Source organism: Pogona vitticeps, chromosome 8, assembly GCF_051106095.1.
Source record: "Pogona vitticeps strain Pit_001003342236 chromosome 8, PviZW2.1, whole genome shotgun sequence".
NCBI lineage: Eukaryota > Metazoa > Chordata > Lepidosauria > Squamata > Agamidae > Pogona > Pogona vitticeps.
This window is the reverse complement of record NC_135790.1, coordinates 4,300,781-4,318,939: the sequence shown is the minus strand read 5'-3', so window position 1 is coordinate 4,318,939 and position 18,159 is coordinate 4,300,781. Positions and strand designations below refer to the sequence as shown.

Here is an 18,159-nt window from a genome sequence, read left to right as displayed (position 1 = left end):
AAAAAAATCACTCAGTAGTTCGACAATCACAGCCTGATTGACTGGGGCTGGGTCAGAATTCTACTCTTAACACGCAATGTGTCGTGTTTTTATGGCTGTCGCCATCTGATCACTATCATGCTTTGGAGAGTGGAGATGTCTGAGTTGTTTAGATTACTGAAGCAATCACAGTAGAAGTTTGGGCTTTAGCCATGGATTCTTGAGATACCGACCGTACTTAAAATTGGGGGAAGAACGACTTAACAACACATAACGGAATTAACACTTAACACAAACTAGCAGAATTAACCGCAGAAGCCTTTGTGTGCTGCAGGGTCAGAAGACCAACAGCCGTAAGATCGAATCCACGCGACGGAGTGAGCTCCTGTCGCTTTGTCCCAGCTCCTCGCCAACCTAGCAGTTCGAAAGCATGTAAATGCGAGTAGATAAACAGGGACCACCTCGGTGGGAAGGTGAACAGCGTTCCGGGTCTAAATCACGCTGGACAATGGAAACTGTCTTCGGACAAACGCTGGCTCTACGGCTTGGAAACGGGGATGAACACCACCCTCTAGAGTCGAACACGACTGACTAAAAATGTCAAGGGGAACCTTTACCTTTACTAGCAGCATTAAAGGACTGCACTACTAAAAACAGTCACAGGAAACCACTGTCCCCTGACAAAATGTTTGATACTACCTTTCTCACCAGTGCTGCGTTTTCTAAGCATGTGGATGTTTTTAAACCTGGGACAGCATTTTTAAAAGGTCATCTTAAAAAAAAATATTTCCAAAGACAAAACCAAAGAAAACAAAACATCTATAATAACCCCCTAAACATGCTGTCTTGCAGAAAAAAAAGCCCAAAAAGCCCAAAGCATTTCTCCTCTGACTTTGGGGGACACAGACGAGAAACGAAGCCACTCAGAAAAGGCCAAGAACGGCATCCGTTACCTGTCCCTGGGCAGCTCCCAGCGGGGGTCTTCTGGCAATTCGTACTCAGAGACCCCCGCCAGCATTGGGGTCCCACTGGAAGATAGCCGGGAGGGACGCATGAGCATCACGCCCGAGTTCATGGAGGAGCTGGAGTCGGCCGACACCTGCAGCCAAAAAGAGAAGGATGTGTGGGGTTACCTTCGGAAAAGATCACAGGAACAAACGAGGGTGGCTCGGAGAGAGGGAAGGGCTGCCTGCCTCCCTGCGGTTGGCATCTTTCTTCCTGGGAACACCACCCTTGACCCACTAAAGGCTTACCATTGTATTTCCGCAGAACTACCTGGGCTACGTGGCTGGACTCCCATCCCCACCCTGCCTCCAGCTTGTTGGAGTTTTGCTTGCAACCTCGCATGCTGACCGTAATTTCAGTGACTGGGAGGAACTTTTCCAGGCTGAGGTAATTATCTATTCAGCGCTAACCAAGCGTTCCTTCCATCCTTTGAATTCAGAGCCCTGCCTCTCTAGTGTGCGTTTCTTTCCCTCTCTTTCCTTGGTTGGTGGCGATTTTTTGTTTGCTGTTGCTCTGTTCAGTTGGTTGCTAAGTATGAATGCAGTAAAGAAAGCAGCATACCCAAGTTTGCAACTTCAAGCAACTATAAGTAAAGAAATGTTTTTTTTATTCTTTCTCCTGCAAATGTCTCAGAGTGAGTTATGGAGACCTTAAGTGCCAGTTAATGAGAAAGGGGTGGACTATCTGGGGAACTTGTAGCTATTTACATCTGTAAAATATTGCCTGAACATATGCAGACAACACTTGTTTTAATTCCATAAATTAGAAGCAGGGCTGGATAGGATTCCCAGTGGATAGGATTTCCAGCCATAAGGACTGGTGATCACTGTATACTATAGACTAGCTAACGACACCCATCAATCACAGATCATCTCCCCCTTATCACAACAATACATCCATAACAAAAAACACCCTGATCACCTAAAAAGGACAAAAAAAGCTGATCCCACAGCTGCAAAACTATCCCACACACTACACCAGAACACAGAGTTCTACCTCCTGTCCACTGAAGATCCCAGCCACATAGACTGGTGAAACGTTAGGAAGAAAAACCTCCAGAATACGGCCACACAGCCTGAAAAACCAACGACAACCTTCCCAGTGGTTGATGGGGGATAAATACACATTGGTTAAATCTGCATTACTTGTGAAGGATTCTGGAAGGATTCAGTTTTCCTTGGCACCTAACGTGGTTTTGTTTTTAGTGCATTAAGTTCATTGACCTGAGAAAGGTCAAGACCGTAAGAGCAGCATCCTGCTTATTCAAAGTGCAGTGTGCAAATAGTTATAGTAACAATACTGACTGCACTGTGGATGGCTAGAATGTGTATTGCCAAAATGCAAAACAATGCCAAGAAACAAAAGCTCCTGTTGTTTATGCTTTTGTGTCCTCTTAAGCACATACACCCTGCGCCAGCCAGGAGAGGCGTTCTCCACTCCTGTCTCCAAAAGCTAGACAGGGCGGCCTCTTCTACCTGTCTCGAGAGTGACCTTGCCTTCTCGTACCAGCAGAGCTGGGCTCCCAGTTCGACAACCAAAGGATTAAAGAAGCAGCCCAATGTCTGGCTGTACCCTGAACCCAACTCTCTGCGAATGCAGGGCAAACCACCCATCACGGCCGTCCCACTCTCACATCTGAAGAGGTGGACTTGTCCACGAAAGCTCACACTCGAACACAGCAGTTAAGTCTTGAAGGCTTGGGTGTGCGCAGCTATAATCTCTGTTGCCATCGTGACCCAAACAGCCTCGCTAGGCCCAAGACCCTCTCCCTTTCCCCAAAGCCAGAAGGCATTCACACAGAAATCTGTCTGGGATTTTAACACCATGAGCTGGGCTAGAGAGGCAGGCAGGGCCCTCTTGTAGGGTTGAGGGTTGGGGGCAGTAGGGTGCAATCAAACCCCCTATCTACTTTCTGTTACCTGTCTGCGCAAGGGGATGCTTTTGGCCAGCTTATGCACCGCCAGCTGGCTGTTGAAGTCCGTCTTCTTCGTCGTGCTCTTCATCTTGTATATGATGACGGTCACGACCATGCAAGAGATGAGGAAACCCCCTGTGCAGTAAATGATGATCTCCAAGTAAAGAGGGGAAGTCATCATGGCTGGTTTGTCTTCGATGGCTGGGTTGGAGGAAAGACAGCGTGAGCGCAAAAGAGACCCAAATGGCAATATGTATACAGTAATGAGGTCAAAACAACAAGAACAAGGTGAAAAAAAGTGGGTTTGCCCTTCTAAGGAAAGTCAGGTGCCCTGCCTGTCTTGTCCTCACTCCCTTTGGCAGCTGGAGGTGCCCCCAAGCAGCTAGGGAAGGACATACAGTGGTGCCCCGCTAGACGATGACCTCGCAAAATGATGAATCCGCATGACGATGAGTTTTTGCGATCGCCATTGCACTTCGCAAAACAGTGTTTCCTATGGGCGATTTTCACTGGACAATGTTTCGGTCTGTGCTTCATAAGACTTTTTTTTCGGGACCGATGCTTCGCAAGATGACGATTTTAACAACTGATCGGTGCTTCGCAAAATGGGTGTTTTTGGGACCGATGCTTCACAAGACAGCGATTTTAACAGCTGATCGGCGCTTCACATAATAGCTTCCCTATGGGCGATTTTTGTAAAATGACAACTATTTTCTCCATTGGAATGCATTAAACGGATTTCAATGCATTCCAATGGGGAATCGCATTTCGTAAGACGATGTTTTCACAAGACAGCGATTTCAATGGAACGGATTAACATTGTCTTGCGGGGCACCACTGTAGCCAGTCCCCATTGGGGCGCCAATGCTTTTGTGCATTCTTCCCATCTCCTACATGGCCTCCAAAGATGGGCAAAGCAAAGGAGGAGCACTGGTTGTCTCTCCAAGACTCAAGTCATCTTTGGATCACCATCTGGCATCCACCAGAAGGGTCTGGAATCTGGCTCCCAGAACAGACTGCTATCCAGCCTCCCCCACCCCCAACCCAGCATACTCCAAATATACTAACAGGAATGATGAAGGTTGTGATCTTTCTGCCTCTGGGGGTTGCCAGGTTGAGAAAGGTCAATCTAGCGCTTCCCACAAAGACGTGGTAGATCACAATCGAAAAGAAAGGGCCAACTACTGTAGGCATAATGGCCTAAGAGATCTGTCAACATCAGATTTATTGATTGATTGATTGATTGATTGATTGATTGATTGCTTTAAAAAGATATATCTGTATATGCCACACCCTGGTGATGAACGGCAGCTGGGAGAGGAAAACTGATTTAAATGAGGGAAATGGTGCAAGGTGGAAGAGGTGAACTTCCTCCGTAAGCACCATGAACCCAAAATGAAATCATTTTTAAAAAACAATGAAAGATCTTTACACGCCAGATTGAGATGCAATCTCTGATGTAAGGCATGGTCATTGGCTAGCCCCCATCCTGAACGGTTTTCCTAACTTCATACTCAATGGGCATTGCATCCTTTAAGAAAAGGTGCAAGAAACCTTGGACCATCCTGATATTTTGCATGATGATGCTAGTTAGAGCTGATGGGAGGCCAAAGCTCTTGGAGGGTCAAAAGGTTCTCACTTCTATTTCGAAGCACCTGCTCAGAGGCCTATGGCTCAGATCTGAATTGGTCCATGAATCTCCCACCCACAGTGGGCAAAGTGGGGCCTCAGAGTGGACCTCAGTCTCAAATGAGGATCTTTTGACTTTCACAATAAGCCGAGTTTTTGGACTTTTTTCAAAGAGGCCATTCAACGTGTAGGACTTTTCCCAAGCACAAGCTTGTGGATATCCCTTTACACCCAACACAGAAAATTCTCTAGGAAAAAAAAGAGAAGGGGTTGCACGCCATGATATTAAGCATAATCAGGTAAACCTGCTCAAATAGTACACAAGGTATAGTGACTGCAGTCCATTCACTGGTTTTGTATCCTATTTTTAAAACCCACACGTTATGAGCCTCGTGGCCCGGTGGTTAAACTGCCTTGCTGCGGGGAAGACTCTGTTCACGACTTGAGTCTGATCCTAATGGACTGAGGCTTGAGTTAGACTCAGCCTTCCATCCTTCTGAGATTGGTAAATTAACCCAGTTTACCTGGGGACAATGTGTTGTCTGCATAATTAAATTGTAAACAGCCCGGAGAGGGCTTTTTAAGTACTATGGGGCGGTATATAAGCAGCATACCTTGCTTTATTTTTGGTGGGAATCAGAGAAGAGCTAGGATGCATGTGGAAATCCATCTCCCATTTTGTAAGCTGCGATCATGAAACAACCCAGGACTGTACATCTGGCACTGCCTCTAATCTGTGTGGAGTATGGGTAGTCTTCCTAAAGCCACCCACACCTATCTATCAGGATTAAAACTTTTTGAGTCCTGTAGGGCACAATGAGGATACAGCTCGAGCACCAAGAGGTATGAGGAGAGCTTCCACGCTTCTCTGATGCGAGCCGGAAGGGAAAGCACAGAGGGAGTATGACAGGCAGGGTCAAAGAAAATGGAGCCGACCTATGGAAAAAAAACTGGACCCAATCCAAGCTGGAAATCCCCAGTGGCTTGGCCTGCAAGAGCTGCCCGATGTGGACTTCAGACGACCTCAGTTTGGCAGAGGAGGGACATCATGGGTTGGCCAAACGAGCTCCTAGTCTGAGTTCAGATTGCCACCTTTTCTCCTGCCCAGTTGCCCATCAGTTAGGTGGCAAAAACAGCTCTTCCTTCCCAAGAGGGAATCAATTTATGAGGGACCCTCTGTTCTTCTCTCCTCCTTGCCTCTGAGAAGGCTGGATGGCTCTTGCAAACCACGACACGCTCGTCACCAAAACGGAGAAGGGAGGTAGAGCAAGGACTCAAGAGAAAGGAACAGGACCCGTATATACCTTCTAGAACCGTCAACCATGCAGAGTGGTGGGAGATCCCAATTGAGTTACCCGCCAAACATGTATACTGCCCAGCATCCTCAAAAGAGACATTTCTTAAGTGAAGGACTTCCATTTCTTTGTCAGTTGTGTTAACACCAGCCGTCTAGAAAGGGGGAAAAAATGGAAGCAAGAAGGAAAAGGAGAAAATAAAAGGGAGGGGAGAAATAGAACGAGCAAACGTAAGACCCCTTCAGGAACCAAGGTGCAAGAGGAGGAGGAGGGAAGGGGATGACATGCCCCCCGAGACCTCCTAAGGAGCAACAGACACCACGGCAGGCCTATTTTAACAGAGAGCCTTAGGACAACCTCCGATCCAGGCAGGCCTAAACAGAGGATGTTAAAACCAACGACAACCCTTCACCAAACTGAATTTCCCTGCCCATCTGAACATGCTGGTGATGGGCCACATGGAAAAACTAACCTTGAACAGGGAAAAGACCAGCTCAGTTTCATGAGACAGGAACGAGCAGAGAGAGAGATAGGTGGAGATGGAACTATATGAAACAGAGACATCCACCTGAGTAAAGGAAGGTTAAGCTATTCAGAGAAGAGAAAGGCGAGGCAGCTTCATATATAGGGACGCTCACACTCTCACACACAAGAGACACAGCCGTTTTGCTTCGTAAGGGAGGCTGCCAAACACTCCAAGCACTCAAAGTCTGAAGTACAGAAATGAGCCCTTGCCCATTGCTGGAGAGCTCCGTGGTTTAGCATCTGGCTGTGGAGCCAGAGGTTGGGAGTTCGATTCCCCACGATGCCTCTTTGGCCAGGGCTGGATTCCCTGATTCATAACTTCCTTCCAGATCTGCAGTTCTAAAATTATGATATTATTTTAATGAGTTTAATGAGCAGATTAATCGGTGAGTCACCGCTGGGCCATCTTAAATGGGCAGGGCTGAATAGTTAAAAGTCACAAGCGTGCCCTTTGACGCTGTTTTGGTTTTTCTCAAAAAGGAAACCCATATTTAAGTTTCGATGATATTTAAATCCACTTAAGTGACTGGTTACAAACCGGGGAATTAAAAGTGTTTCTCTGGCCGCTGTAGCATGAAAATTATACGGAAAGCAGTGTGAAAAAGAAAAGAACTTGGAGGAAAAGAAATTCGGGGATAATTTCTCTGTTTTGTCCAATATAGTGGTGCCTTGCTAGACGATGATAATCCATTCCACTGAAATCGCTGTTTAGCAAAATCATTGTCTAGCGAAAAGCAAATTGTCGTGTAGTGGAATTTGGTTTGCGAAACAGGGACCAAACATTGTCCAGCGAAATTCCCCCATAGGAACCACTGTTTTGCAAATACCTATAGCAATCACAAAAAGTCAATGTCTAGCAAAAAAAACTGTCATGCGGGATAACTGTCTAGCGAGGCGCCACTGTACTGGGATACTTTTAAAGGAAGGAAGGATTAAAAGAACGCTGCATTAGGAAAAAGTGAGAAAAAGGACATGAAACGGAACTGATCAGCCCCAATCCAAGGATTTTTCCATGGCTTACGACACCAGAAACAAGAGAAGAAACAGGAGATCCACAGGAGTTTGGTTTTTCCACCACTTAGGTCCAAGCAAGCGCCCCCGAAAGTGGTGTTCTTCTCGTTTACCTTCAGCCACGGGTCTGGTGACCGTCAGCCACGCAGACTGGTTAGCCTCACCAATATAATTGGAAACCTTACAAACATACTCCCCGCTCTCCGCCTCTGTGACATTATACAGGGTCAGCACCTCCGCATCGGAGCTATTAATTCCCGAGTGCTAGAACGACACCAATAACAACAGGGATCACTTAGCAGCCCGGTGGAGGGGCATCGCAGCTCCGAGATCAGCCCCCCCCGGCCATCACGTCAGTGTCTCCCCCCCTGCCCTCATTCAGAGGCCAAGGAGGGGGAGCTCAAGGCCTCTGCCCCCCCAGCCCCCTCCCCACGTCCCACCCCTCGAGGCATACCCACAGCCATCTGCATTTCTGCAGGCACCAGATACAAGCTCCTCTCTCAGCTGTAAAATCATGCTAATAGCTAGTGAAGAGCTCCGCTAGCATAAAGCCCTGTTTTGCCAACTGCATGCTCTAAGAAATGTCAGGCTGTTCCCATTGTCCCCTGCTGGCACGGCTATTGCCATACTGCCAAAGGATGATGGGAGCTCTTGTCCAAAGCATCTTGAAAACATTGTGTTGGGAGAGTCTGGTGTACTGGCTGTGTGGCAATTAATATCTGCAAGAGAAGCTGATGAACTTTACCCTGCCCTATTATTAAAAAGACATCTATCTCTATATCTTCTCCATTTTGGGACACAGAACAAACATGCCATTTAGACATTTTATTATTAAAAATTGTTATTAAAAACAATTATAAATCTAGCCCCGTTTCTACCATTCATCGTGTTTTCCACCTTTATCAATATGTTAATGTAACAGTTAGCTTCCATTTAGGTATTTATGTCTAGCACTTTACCTTTTTAATGTAGGAATAATAGATTATCACTCAGACAGAAACTCCTCTGCCTTAACCCTGTGTCTTTTGGCCTGGCTTGCTGATTAGAGATGGGGTATTCGTATCAAGGTAAAGGTAAAGGTTCCCCTTGACAATTTTTGTCCAGTCGTGTTCGACTCTAGGGGGCGGTGCTCATCCCCGTTTCCAAGCCATAGAGCCAGCGTTTTGTCCGAAGACAATCTTCCGTGGTCACATGGCCAGTGCGACTTAGACACGGAACGCTGCTACCTTCCCACCGAGGTGGTCCCTATTTATCTACTTGCATTTGCATGCTTTCGAACCACTAGGTTGGCGGGAGCTGGGACAAGCGACAGGAGCTCACTCCATTGCGTGGATTCGATCTTACGACTGCTTGGTCTTCTGACCCTGCAGCACAGGCTTCTGCGGTTTAGCCCGCAGTGCCACCACGTCCCTGGGGGGTGGTATTCGTATACTAATACGAATATCCCTGCATGGGTGGCGTTAACGAAGGACCAGCCCCATGGGGCTGGATGGTTCGCTCACTGATCTGATGTGGACAGTGCAATTCTATCAATAGCTCCACAATGTGTCACCCGGTTGCCAATCTTCAACCTGGCATTGAGGCTTGTCCTCCTGCCTCCTGCCAGGAGTGGCGAACGGATCGTGTGCTGCAGAGCCATTGGTAGAATCACGCCATCTGTGGCGGATCGGTGAGTAGACTGTCCGGACCCATGGGGCTGGAGCCTCATTAATGCCACCTGTGTGGGGAATATTCTTATTTGTGAATACCTCCATCTCTATTGCTGATTTAACAATAGGGAACCCTCAAGTCTTCCTCTCGACCTATCTTCTTGAAAGGCTTCAGCACCTCTCTAAACACACCTATGAAAGAACATTAAAAGGCACTGATGACCTTTCGGTATCTATATTGGGTTCTGCTGTGTCCGAATTTAGAACCATGGAGATTTAGATCTGCAGAGGACACAAGAATTGCTGAAATCCTATTGCTTAGAGTAGTAAGTCACACTAGAGCTGGCCCATTGACTCAACAGGGATTTAATAAGTCTATTTTAGGACTGTTCTCGTTTCTTACCTGTAGTAAGTCACAGCTAAAGTGTTCCGTTTGAATCAATGGACCTACTCACAAAGGAGTAGGTTACCACTGATTCAATGGGTCTAACCTAGTGTGGCTTCCTACACTATGCAATGGGATTTCAGCCACTGAGTTTGGCAATGACACTTCCTCACTCTTTGAATGAAAAGCATCAACCCATAACCAGCAAAACCACACGTCCTCTGCTTAATCTCAAGATGTTGTTAATGATCATCCCAGAATGCAGGACATGTGATGATAGGCTTAAATTACAGGAAGCCAGAATTTGAATATCAGGAAAGTCTTCCTGACTGTTAGAGCAGTATGACAATAGAACCAATAACCTTGGGAAGTGATGAGAGCTCAATTCTCTTGAGTGCTAGAGGCATTCAAGAGAAAATTAGACAGCCACCAGTCAAGATATGTAGGGGTTAGACTTGGTCGCCTTAAAGGCCATTTCCAAGTTCATCATTCTGTGTGCTCCCAACTTCTCCTTATAGCGCTGTGCCACTTGTACTACTTCTAATATACCCAACTCAAAGGCAGTCCCAAAGGTAGGGACTGTGGCTGGTCAATGTCAATTCTGTCAGTCTTGATCTACCTCCTGTTCACTCCTTTAGTGTAGTGTCTCTGCAGAACTGTTTGGGAGAGGACCACTGGAGAGGAAAACCTTCTTGCTTTCCCACAATTCACCGTAACAACTCCACAACAGGGTGGAGAACATCAAATCCCAGACAGAGCCAATTTGGTGCCACGTGGCTAGTCTGCCAGGGCAAATTGGCTCTAAATGGATTTCTCTCCCGGTCCTAAACCAATAAGACCTGCTCCCACACATTGGAAATATCACACTCGAAAGAGCGGCAATTAATCTGTGTTAACAAAAACATCACAACATCCAAGGCAGCAGCCCTTACCTTCAAGACCTGCACATAAGGCAAGTTATTCGGCCCAATCTTGCTCCCATTGACCTCAATGTGCTTTAGCCACTGGATATGCGGCTGAGGATCACTGTAGACCTTGCAAACAAATTCCACGTTGCTACCCAAGGAAACGGTCTTGTTTGCTGGCAGCCCGGCCTGTAGGATAGGGCGGTGTGGAGATCTCTCTGGAAGAAAAGAGGGCATCAGATAGGTGCCACCAAGCATGGAGACATGCATCTCCATGAGCTCCTTTGATACATCCACATGTTGCCTGGCAATGTGATTTTTAAAAAAGGGGGGGACAGGGGGTTATGACAAAGCCGTTTACAAAACAGATAAAGCCAGTAAGATCAAATATTGAAAAATCGGACAAATGTTGAATTTGAGCACCCAAAGGAACTTCAGAAGCCATGTCGCAGCTCCGGCTATATTGGCGGGCATAAGCCCACCTAACATTCCTGTATGTACACTTGCAGACTAGACAGCTGGATAGCTCAGTGGTTTAGGTATCTGGCTGCACAGCCAGAGGTTGGGAGTTCGATTCCCCATGTGTGCCTCCTGTGCCAGCCTGGGTAGCCTTGGGCAAGCTGCACAGTCCCAGGGCGCCCCCAGTGGAAGGGAAATACATTTCTGAATATTCTCTCCCTGGAAAACTCTGAAAAGGGTCACCGTAAGTCAGAACTGACTTGAGGGCACATCATGATGATGATGATGATGATGATGATGATGATGATGATGATGATGATGATGATGATGATGATGATGGTGATGATATATACACTTGCTAGGGGCACCTTGGCATTCTTCACACACATTACTTGTGCAAAACAGGTATTGTGCAAGAAGCAAATGAAGGAGCTATGCTTTTATTAAAATTGAGGCTCAGTAAATGAGACCTGTTAGGAAAAAGGGAGTCATGGAGCAATCTAACGAACGTGAACAGCTCAAGATCGGAACCCGAACCCCAGGTTCCGAGAAACAAAGAGAATTAGGCAGGCATGAAAAGGAAAGCTTGCAGCCAGCCTACAACCCTCACGTCTTAACTTGCGATGTCACAATGCGGGGATTAAGATGCTCTTCCCCCAACCTTTCATTGCAAGAAGGTGGAAGCAAGTTCTCCCCCCCACCCCCCACCCTTCATCCCAGCCAGTCACGTATTAAAAATACGAAGGGAAAGCTTCCCCATCTAATCCTTTCGGCTAAGAATCCTTGATGAGCAAAGCCCCCCTGTATCCTAAAAATCATATTTAGCTTCCTGAGGTAAATATCACAGGACCAGCTCTTTGGCTGCCAAAGGCTCTCGCTGCCTCAGATTAGAGCACGGACTTTCTGCAGCGCTTCACAGTCCTCATCTGATCCAGTCAGAAAGAGGCTGTGCCGTGTTTCCCGTCCCCTCCCAGGGCTGTCGGAGGCCTAATTCTGGGGTCTGCGCTGGAGACGGCCGCCACGGCACTTCAAAAACAGGCCAATGCCTCGCACGCAAGATTGCACTTCTTAAAAAAACATTCTGCTTAATCTCTTTTTCCAAAACACAACCCAACAAAACGGACTGAAACCTCAAGTCGCCGAGCATCTGGCGACGTATAACGTTCATGATACATAGGAGATGGACAAATAAAACAATTCGACCCGACAACTGAAAAGACAAAAAGGGACAATTTCAAGATAATGGTCACACCATCAAGTAACTTCCAACATGCCTAGAAGAGGGAAAAGCCCCATGGCTTGTTTGAAAACCATGACATGTCAAAGGATCTTGTTTTCACTCTATCAATGGTGAGAATATATGGATCACACTTTTATTTCAGATATCTATATCTGGAGATAGATTTAAACCTTTGGAGAACAGAGGAGGGGCAGGATCTGTTCTCAAACATGTCAGAGGGCAGGACATGTAATCATGGGCTCAAGCTACAGGGAGCCAGATTTAGATTGAATATCAATAAAAAAACCTTCTTAACTGTTAGAGTAGTACAACAATGGGACCCAATGATCTTGGCAGGTGGTGGGTGCTCCAGCGCTGGAGGCATTCAAGAGAAAATTGGACAAGTTAATTAAATGTATAAGAATTCTAGACTCTGGAGTCCCATGTATTTAAAAAGCCAGCACGGATAAGAATGTCTACTTCAGCTCTCTGTAAGCAATAAAAAAGCAGAAATTATCTGTCCTTCTCCCATCCTGTGATGTGTGGTGCGGCAATTAAAAGTTCTCTAGTGGGCAATTAATTTGCACCAAAGAATCCTTACATGCACCCAGACTCTTTGCAGGTATTGCCCGAAGAAGCCTTTGCCACCTGGGCTCCATTGACCCAGGTAAAGGGGTCGAGACTGCAGAAGAGTCAAATCAACGTTAACTCCATTTGACGTAAAAAAATATCCCGGTCGCTCACAGCCAATAAGAATGAAAAGACAAACACAGCACTCCTTACACGGCTTTGAAAAATGCTCATGGAAATGTCCATTATTTCTTCAAAGGCTGTATTACAATGCCCTAAAAAAGCAACTCTCTGATGCTTGGAATGGAATGGGAGTACAGAGGAGCAAAGAGGCAGCAGCATATGGGTAACCAAAAGCTACTTTACACAGGAGGAGCTGGAGAAGTCCTAAGAGGCTTCTGCAGAGACTGGTTTGATAATGTTGGTTTGGCTGCAGCTTCTTAGGGTCCTTGGTAGGGTTCTTGGCAGCATTTCCCTGGGGATGCTGGGACTTGAACACAGGACCCTCTGAATTCAAAGCAGGTGTTCCACCCCTGAGCTACAGTCTTCTTCCTTAGCAGAACTGTTGCTTAAATGCACCACTTTATATCACCTCATGAAGGTTCCATCCCCCAAAATAATATGGATGTTGGAAAGGATCGGCTACCCGAAGACATTTTGACTGGAAACGTGGAGTGGATTGCGTGAGATATATATACGTGCTTTTCCCACTGACCCCTGGCTGCTCTCTGAATGCATGGAAAGGCGAAAATAATCTGGAGGTCTTTTGCAAACACGTTCATTAAGACTGATTTTGCTGCAGCCCTGTAGAAGTGAAATGGTACGGGGAGGGTCCCCTGTCTCTGAAGAGGGACCGTTTAGCGGAAAGGACAGTTAAGAAGTGGGATAAGCAGAACGGCAAAGAGCCAAACTGCGGGTGTTCTGCACACGACTCCGGGGAAGCCCACTCAGACTGAAGCCCATGATGAGGATCTCCTAACATTTCTCCCTCATTGATGGCTCGATGATCCTTTCTAGCTCAGCCGGCACTACAGAGGCATGTGACCTCCATGACAAACGGGGCCAGAACCGAAAACGGCACCCAGCAGCCTGGCAGTTTTCCTTGGGAGATGCATAGTAGGAAGTCTTCCTGCTGTTTCTCTTTGGCACCATATTCTCAGGACGGGGTAATCTGTATAGAAGAGAGAAGGTTTTAACCCATTCCCTTACAAACTGCTTTCTCTCCACTCTCCACCTTCAACTTTCCTGTACTCTAGCTCCTTCAACCCTTCCCAGAATTTGGATGAGGAACATCTGAAGCATGGAAATCTCTCTCCGGGTGCTGTCTCAGTGGCTGAGACTGGCTACCATCATGGCATGTTTCCAGCATTATCTCTTGCTGTGTGGATTAGTTGTTCTCTATTAAGGCTCAGCCAAGTCTTTGATGTTACTCATCCAGGAAAAACCATCTTCTACCTCTTCCAAGTTTACCCTTGATCTCCTCTTCAGCAATGCACTGCGGTATATTATATCTATAGTGACGAATTATATGTCCAGGATGTGAGAGCTTGCATTTCTTAACAATGATCTCTATGTCCTTTTGTCTTCCTATCCGATGAAGCGGGGGAATGACTAAAGGCCTAGCTTTTCATCAGAACAAAGGTACAAGATAAGCGTTGCTTGTTCGAAAGCTTTGTCGGTCTATCTAGGGCAGTGGTTTCCAACCTTGGGTCCCCAGATGTTCTTGGACGACAACTTCCAGAAATCCTGGCCAGCACAAGGAGCGGGTAAAGGCTCCCGGGAGACCTAGTTTAAGAGTAGGTGGGGACCCATGGTTGAGAACCACTGGTCTAGGGTGCCCACTTAGCTTCTGTTACAGTCCCTTTGAAGATGTCCTCCATTGGAAAGGCTCTCCAGTCTAAATCTGACTGAAAGATGAAGAACCAGAAGGAGAGAAAGGCGAAACCTTGACGCTGCCTATCTAAACTTAGCAGCTCCTGGACAACAGAATCAGCAGACATGCAGGTCACCTGGCTACTGTATCATCCATTTAGGTGAGATGCACTGTAACTCTGTTTTAACCTTAAACGTAACTTCTAAAGTCCCATCTTCACCTATAAACCAGCAGACACTATTTTAGGCAATTGCTATCCCTTTTTTCCCAGTAAGACATAGGTCTCCTTAAGAGCGGTGCTTCCCAACTTTGGGTCCCCAAGTGTCCTTGGACTAAAACTCCCAGAAGCCTTCACCACGAGCAGTTCTGGGATTTCTAGAACTTGTAGTCCAAGATTTCTAGAAACTGCACTCCGAGAACATCTGGAGACTCAAGGTTGGGAACTATTGCCTTAAAGCAATCCAAGACCTTGTCACCATAGTCTTCTCCAGATTAGGCTCTCTGACCATCTGATGCTAACCACAATATTGAGCAGAACTTAGACATATGGTGGGTAGAAGAAACTGCTTGGTTTATCAGGAATGGGAAAACACCTGGGTTCAAGTGTTTTTACCAGTTTTGGCCAATTCTTTAATTTCTTACTGATGACCAGTCACATGGACTGATGCTGTTCTCTCCTTTAAGAAGCCTTCAAGGTCTACATACAGAAGAGTGTCCAGGTAGTTGACCAGCACATGATGTTATTGCAAGCCACCATGCTTTGGGTCTACAAGAAGCAACCCCCCAGAAATAACTTCTCTATTTCCACATTCTGGGGTACTGGTTCTGCTGAATGGGTCCCCCTTACCAAACTTCAAAACACCCATGATTTTTCTCTCTTTTTAAAATACTGATAGAAGTGAGTGAGAACTGGACAGGTGAAATTTTTGCCTTGGAATGGGGAATGGGGTTCAGGGGGGTAGAGAAGGTGGTAAACATGGCTACCTATTCACTGGAGGTCAAAGGTCAAACAAACCTAATGAGGGCTTAGCTGATTAACAAAGAGCCTGCCACTGTACTGAGCGAGCATTAACAAACTTCTTTGTTCCCCACTGCCGACGATTCCCTTCAGTTTGCTCAGTGTAATCAAATTAAACTACATTCTTAATGGTTCATTTAGTGGCATTTAGAGCAACTCCACAAGTGGAACAGCAGAGCCCAGTCTGCCTGGGTTGGGAATTAAGGCTAATAAGGAGATTAATTGGGGAGGGTGGTTAAGGAGGAATGAGTGTTTCTCTCTAGCTCCCTAAATGATCATAAGTCTAACATGAACAATGAAACAAAACCTCACATTTTGGGTTGCAAAGATAGCTTCTTGAATCCGTCCCATGGAGAGAAACCAGTGTGGGGGGGGACAGTGCAAAAGTGCACCCCTCAGGACAGTGTCAATCCAGCCAAACAGGTAATTAATTAATTACAGATCGAAAAAACCAACATCTGCCTGGCTATTTCCCCCTTCCCTTTCCACACAGTCAACCCCATACATAGGGCTACTTACGACAACCTCTGTCACACAAACCAAGCATCTTCCAAGGAGCGATAATGAACAACTCTACTATGAGAACATAAGGATCTTTTTGTTGAATGACGTCAAGGTCCATCTCATTTAGACGTCTGAGTACCCATGTTTTGTTATCACCAATCATAGGTTAAAAAAAATTCAAACAGCAAGACAGAGAAGCTTAGAGTATATAATCATCATCATCACCATGTGTCATTAAGTCAATTCTGACTTATGGCGACCCTTTTCAGGGTTTCACAGAGAATACTCAGAAGTGCTTTACCATTTCCTTCCACTGAGGGCGCCGTGGGTCTGTGCAGCTTGCCCAAGGCCACCCAGGCTGGCTTTACTCACAGGAGGCACAAGAGGGGGAATCCAGCTTTCAGCTTCTGTCTCTGCATCCAGGCACCTAAATCGCTGGAAGAAAAGTACCTCTCTTTTTCCAGGACATCAATGGGGCAAAATTTTATTTTATTTTATTTTCATATATCAGTACCCTCCTTTTCTGTTATATTTATTCAAGGCACTTAAGCATTTGGTGAAATGTCCCATCACAACACAAAGACACCACCCCTCCCCAAAAAGCTTGACAGAGCCCCCCCATTTTGCCCTTCTGCAGGCTTATCCCAAGACACAATGTCTTCGAAATGTTTACCCTAAGAAGACTTGCAGTTCTTTTTCAAGTAAATATTCAGAAAACCACACATGCATTTTTTTTAAAAAAAGGACACAAATGGCTAAAACGTGTACAAGTGAAAAACAAGCAGAAATACACTGCTCTCAGTGTGTGTGTGTGGGGGGGTAAAAGCAAACACCCACACCCACACACGTATTAGTGGGAAAATGCACAGGAAAAAGACGGCATGGCCTGCCAGGCTAGAAGGAACACAGACAAAAGGATAGCAGGATTCAGAGAGATTCCACAAAACGAGCAGAACGTTTTTCATCTCTGGTGTCCAGGTCTCCTTACCAACGACGTCAAGCTGGTACGTGTGGTTGATCGTTCCGTATTTGTTCTCCACAATGCAGGTGTAGTTGCCTTTATCAGACGGCACGACCGAATCCATGATGATGCTCCAAGTCGCATGACGAACCTTTGGGGGAAAAAAGATGATGCAGACAGCTCAGTAAGGTTAGCTCTGATCGAGGGAAGTGGTGGTGGCAGAGGTAAAACTGTCCCCCCCCCCACACACACACCCTTCTCCAAGGCAGGCCAAAGGCCTTGACAGTTCTTATGCTATATTTTCTGGACTGCACACAATTGCCATTTGAGGTCATGTTTCCCCTATTTGCTCCACCGAGGGAGTAATTGCTGCCAGCTGCTGAGCTGACCACAGAGCCAGCAACATCTGGAAACTGATATTACGGACGACGAGTGGGACGAGAACTCTGCGCCAGCACAGGAACTGACTCCTCTCCCACATAAAGGAAGGCTCACTATAGCCCAAGCTAACCACAGGGAGCTGCGCAGTATATGTGTCGTGTGTGGATTCATTTGCACCAGCACCAAAGCTGGCTCATGGGGTGGGATTTGGGCACTTCCATCGATTGTGCATGGGTGCATGCATGCATGTTCTGTGTTCGTTTTCCTGCTTTGCAAAATTTTTACAAGGCATCTTATAAAACAGTACCAATGGAAAACACAGCCTTGTAAATCAGAACAACTAAAAACAGCAGTAGCGAAAACACAAAGCCCACACAAGATTTAGTGTAAGAGGTGATAAGAGCCAAGTTTAAAAAAAACCCAAAATAAATAAGTAAAATAAAAAATATAATAATGTAACAGTGTAATATAAAAATAATAGTACTTCGAGATAGGTACAAACAATGAGTTCAGGGATTTGTGCCGTTTCGTTTGTCAACTGAAGAGGTGTTCCGCACTTCGAAGCCCTGCCTCGTCTGGCAGGCGCTCGCTTGGAGATTTGGCTTCCCTGTCCCACCTGCTCCGGGCACTTGTCTCTGATTGGGTGCCTGCCTGAGGAGGCGGGGCTTTAAAGCACCAAAGTTCAGTCACTAAACGAACCAGCACGAACCACCAGTTCATGCCCATCTCTAATGATAATTCTAGAACTTCAGAGCTGGAAGGGATAGTTATCCTCAGCCAGACCCAGAAGCAGCAGGCTAGTTTACATCTACCCTTTAGGGTCTCCTAGATACAGAGTACTCAGAAGCGGTTTCCCATTCCCTTCTTCTGGGGTGA

General features: G+C 46.3%; 1 protein-coding gene across 7 annotated transcripts in view; it reads right to left on the bottom strand.

The window, feature by feature from the left end:
• FGFR1 (fibroblast growth factor receptor 1) overlaps nucleotides 1-18,159 on the bottom strand; it is a 102,769-nt gene that overhangs the window by 12,515 nt on the left and 72,095 nt on the right. For 3 of the 7 annotated variants that reach the window (XM_078379656.1, XM_072978868.2, XM_072978872.2), the window contains 5 exons: nucleotides 16,930-17,053; nucleotides 10,326-10,516; nucleotides 7,473-7,623; nucleotides 2,898-3,100; nucleotides 933-1,078 (listed from right to left, as the gene is read on the bottom strand). In XM_078379656.1, coding sequence (XP_078235782.1) covers nucleotides 933-1,078; nucleotides 2,898-3,100; nucleotides 7,473-7,623; nucleotides 10,326-10,516; nucleotides 16,930-17,053 — 815 coding nt within the window. Of the gene's footprint in view, nucleotides 1-932; nucleotides 1,079-2,897; nucleotides 3,101-5,832; nucleotides 5,978-7,472; nucleotides 7,624-10,325; nucleotides 10,517-16,929; nucleotides 17,054-18,159 lie in introns of all 7 variants that reach the window. The other 4 variants (XM_072978871.2, XM_072978873.2, XM_072978870.2 and 1 more) reach the window with 3 other exon arrangements.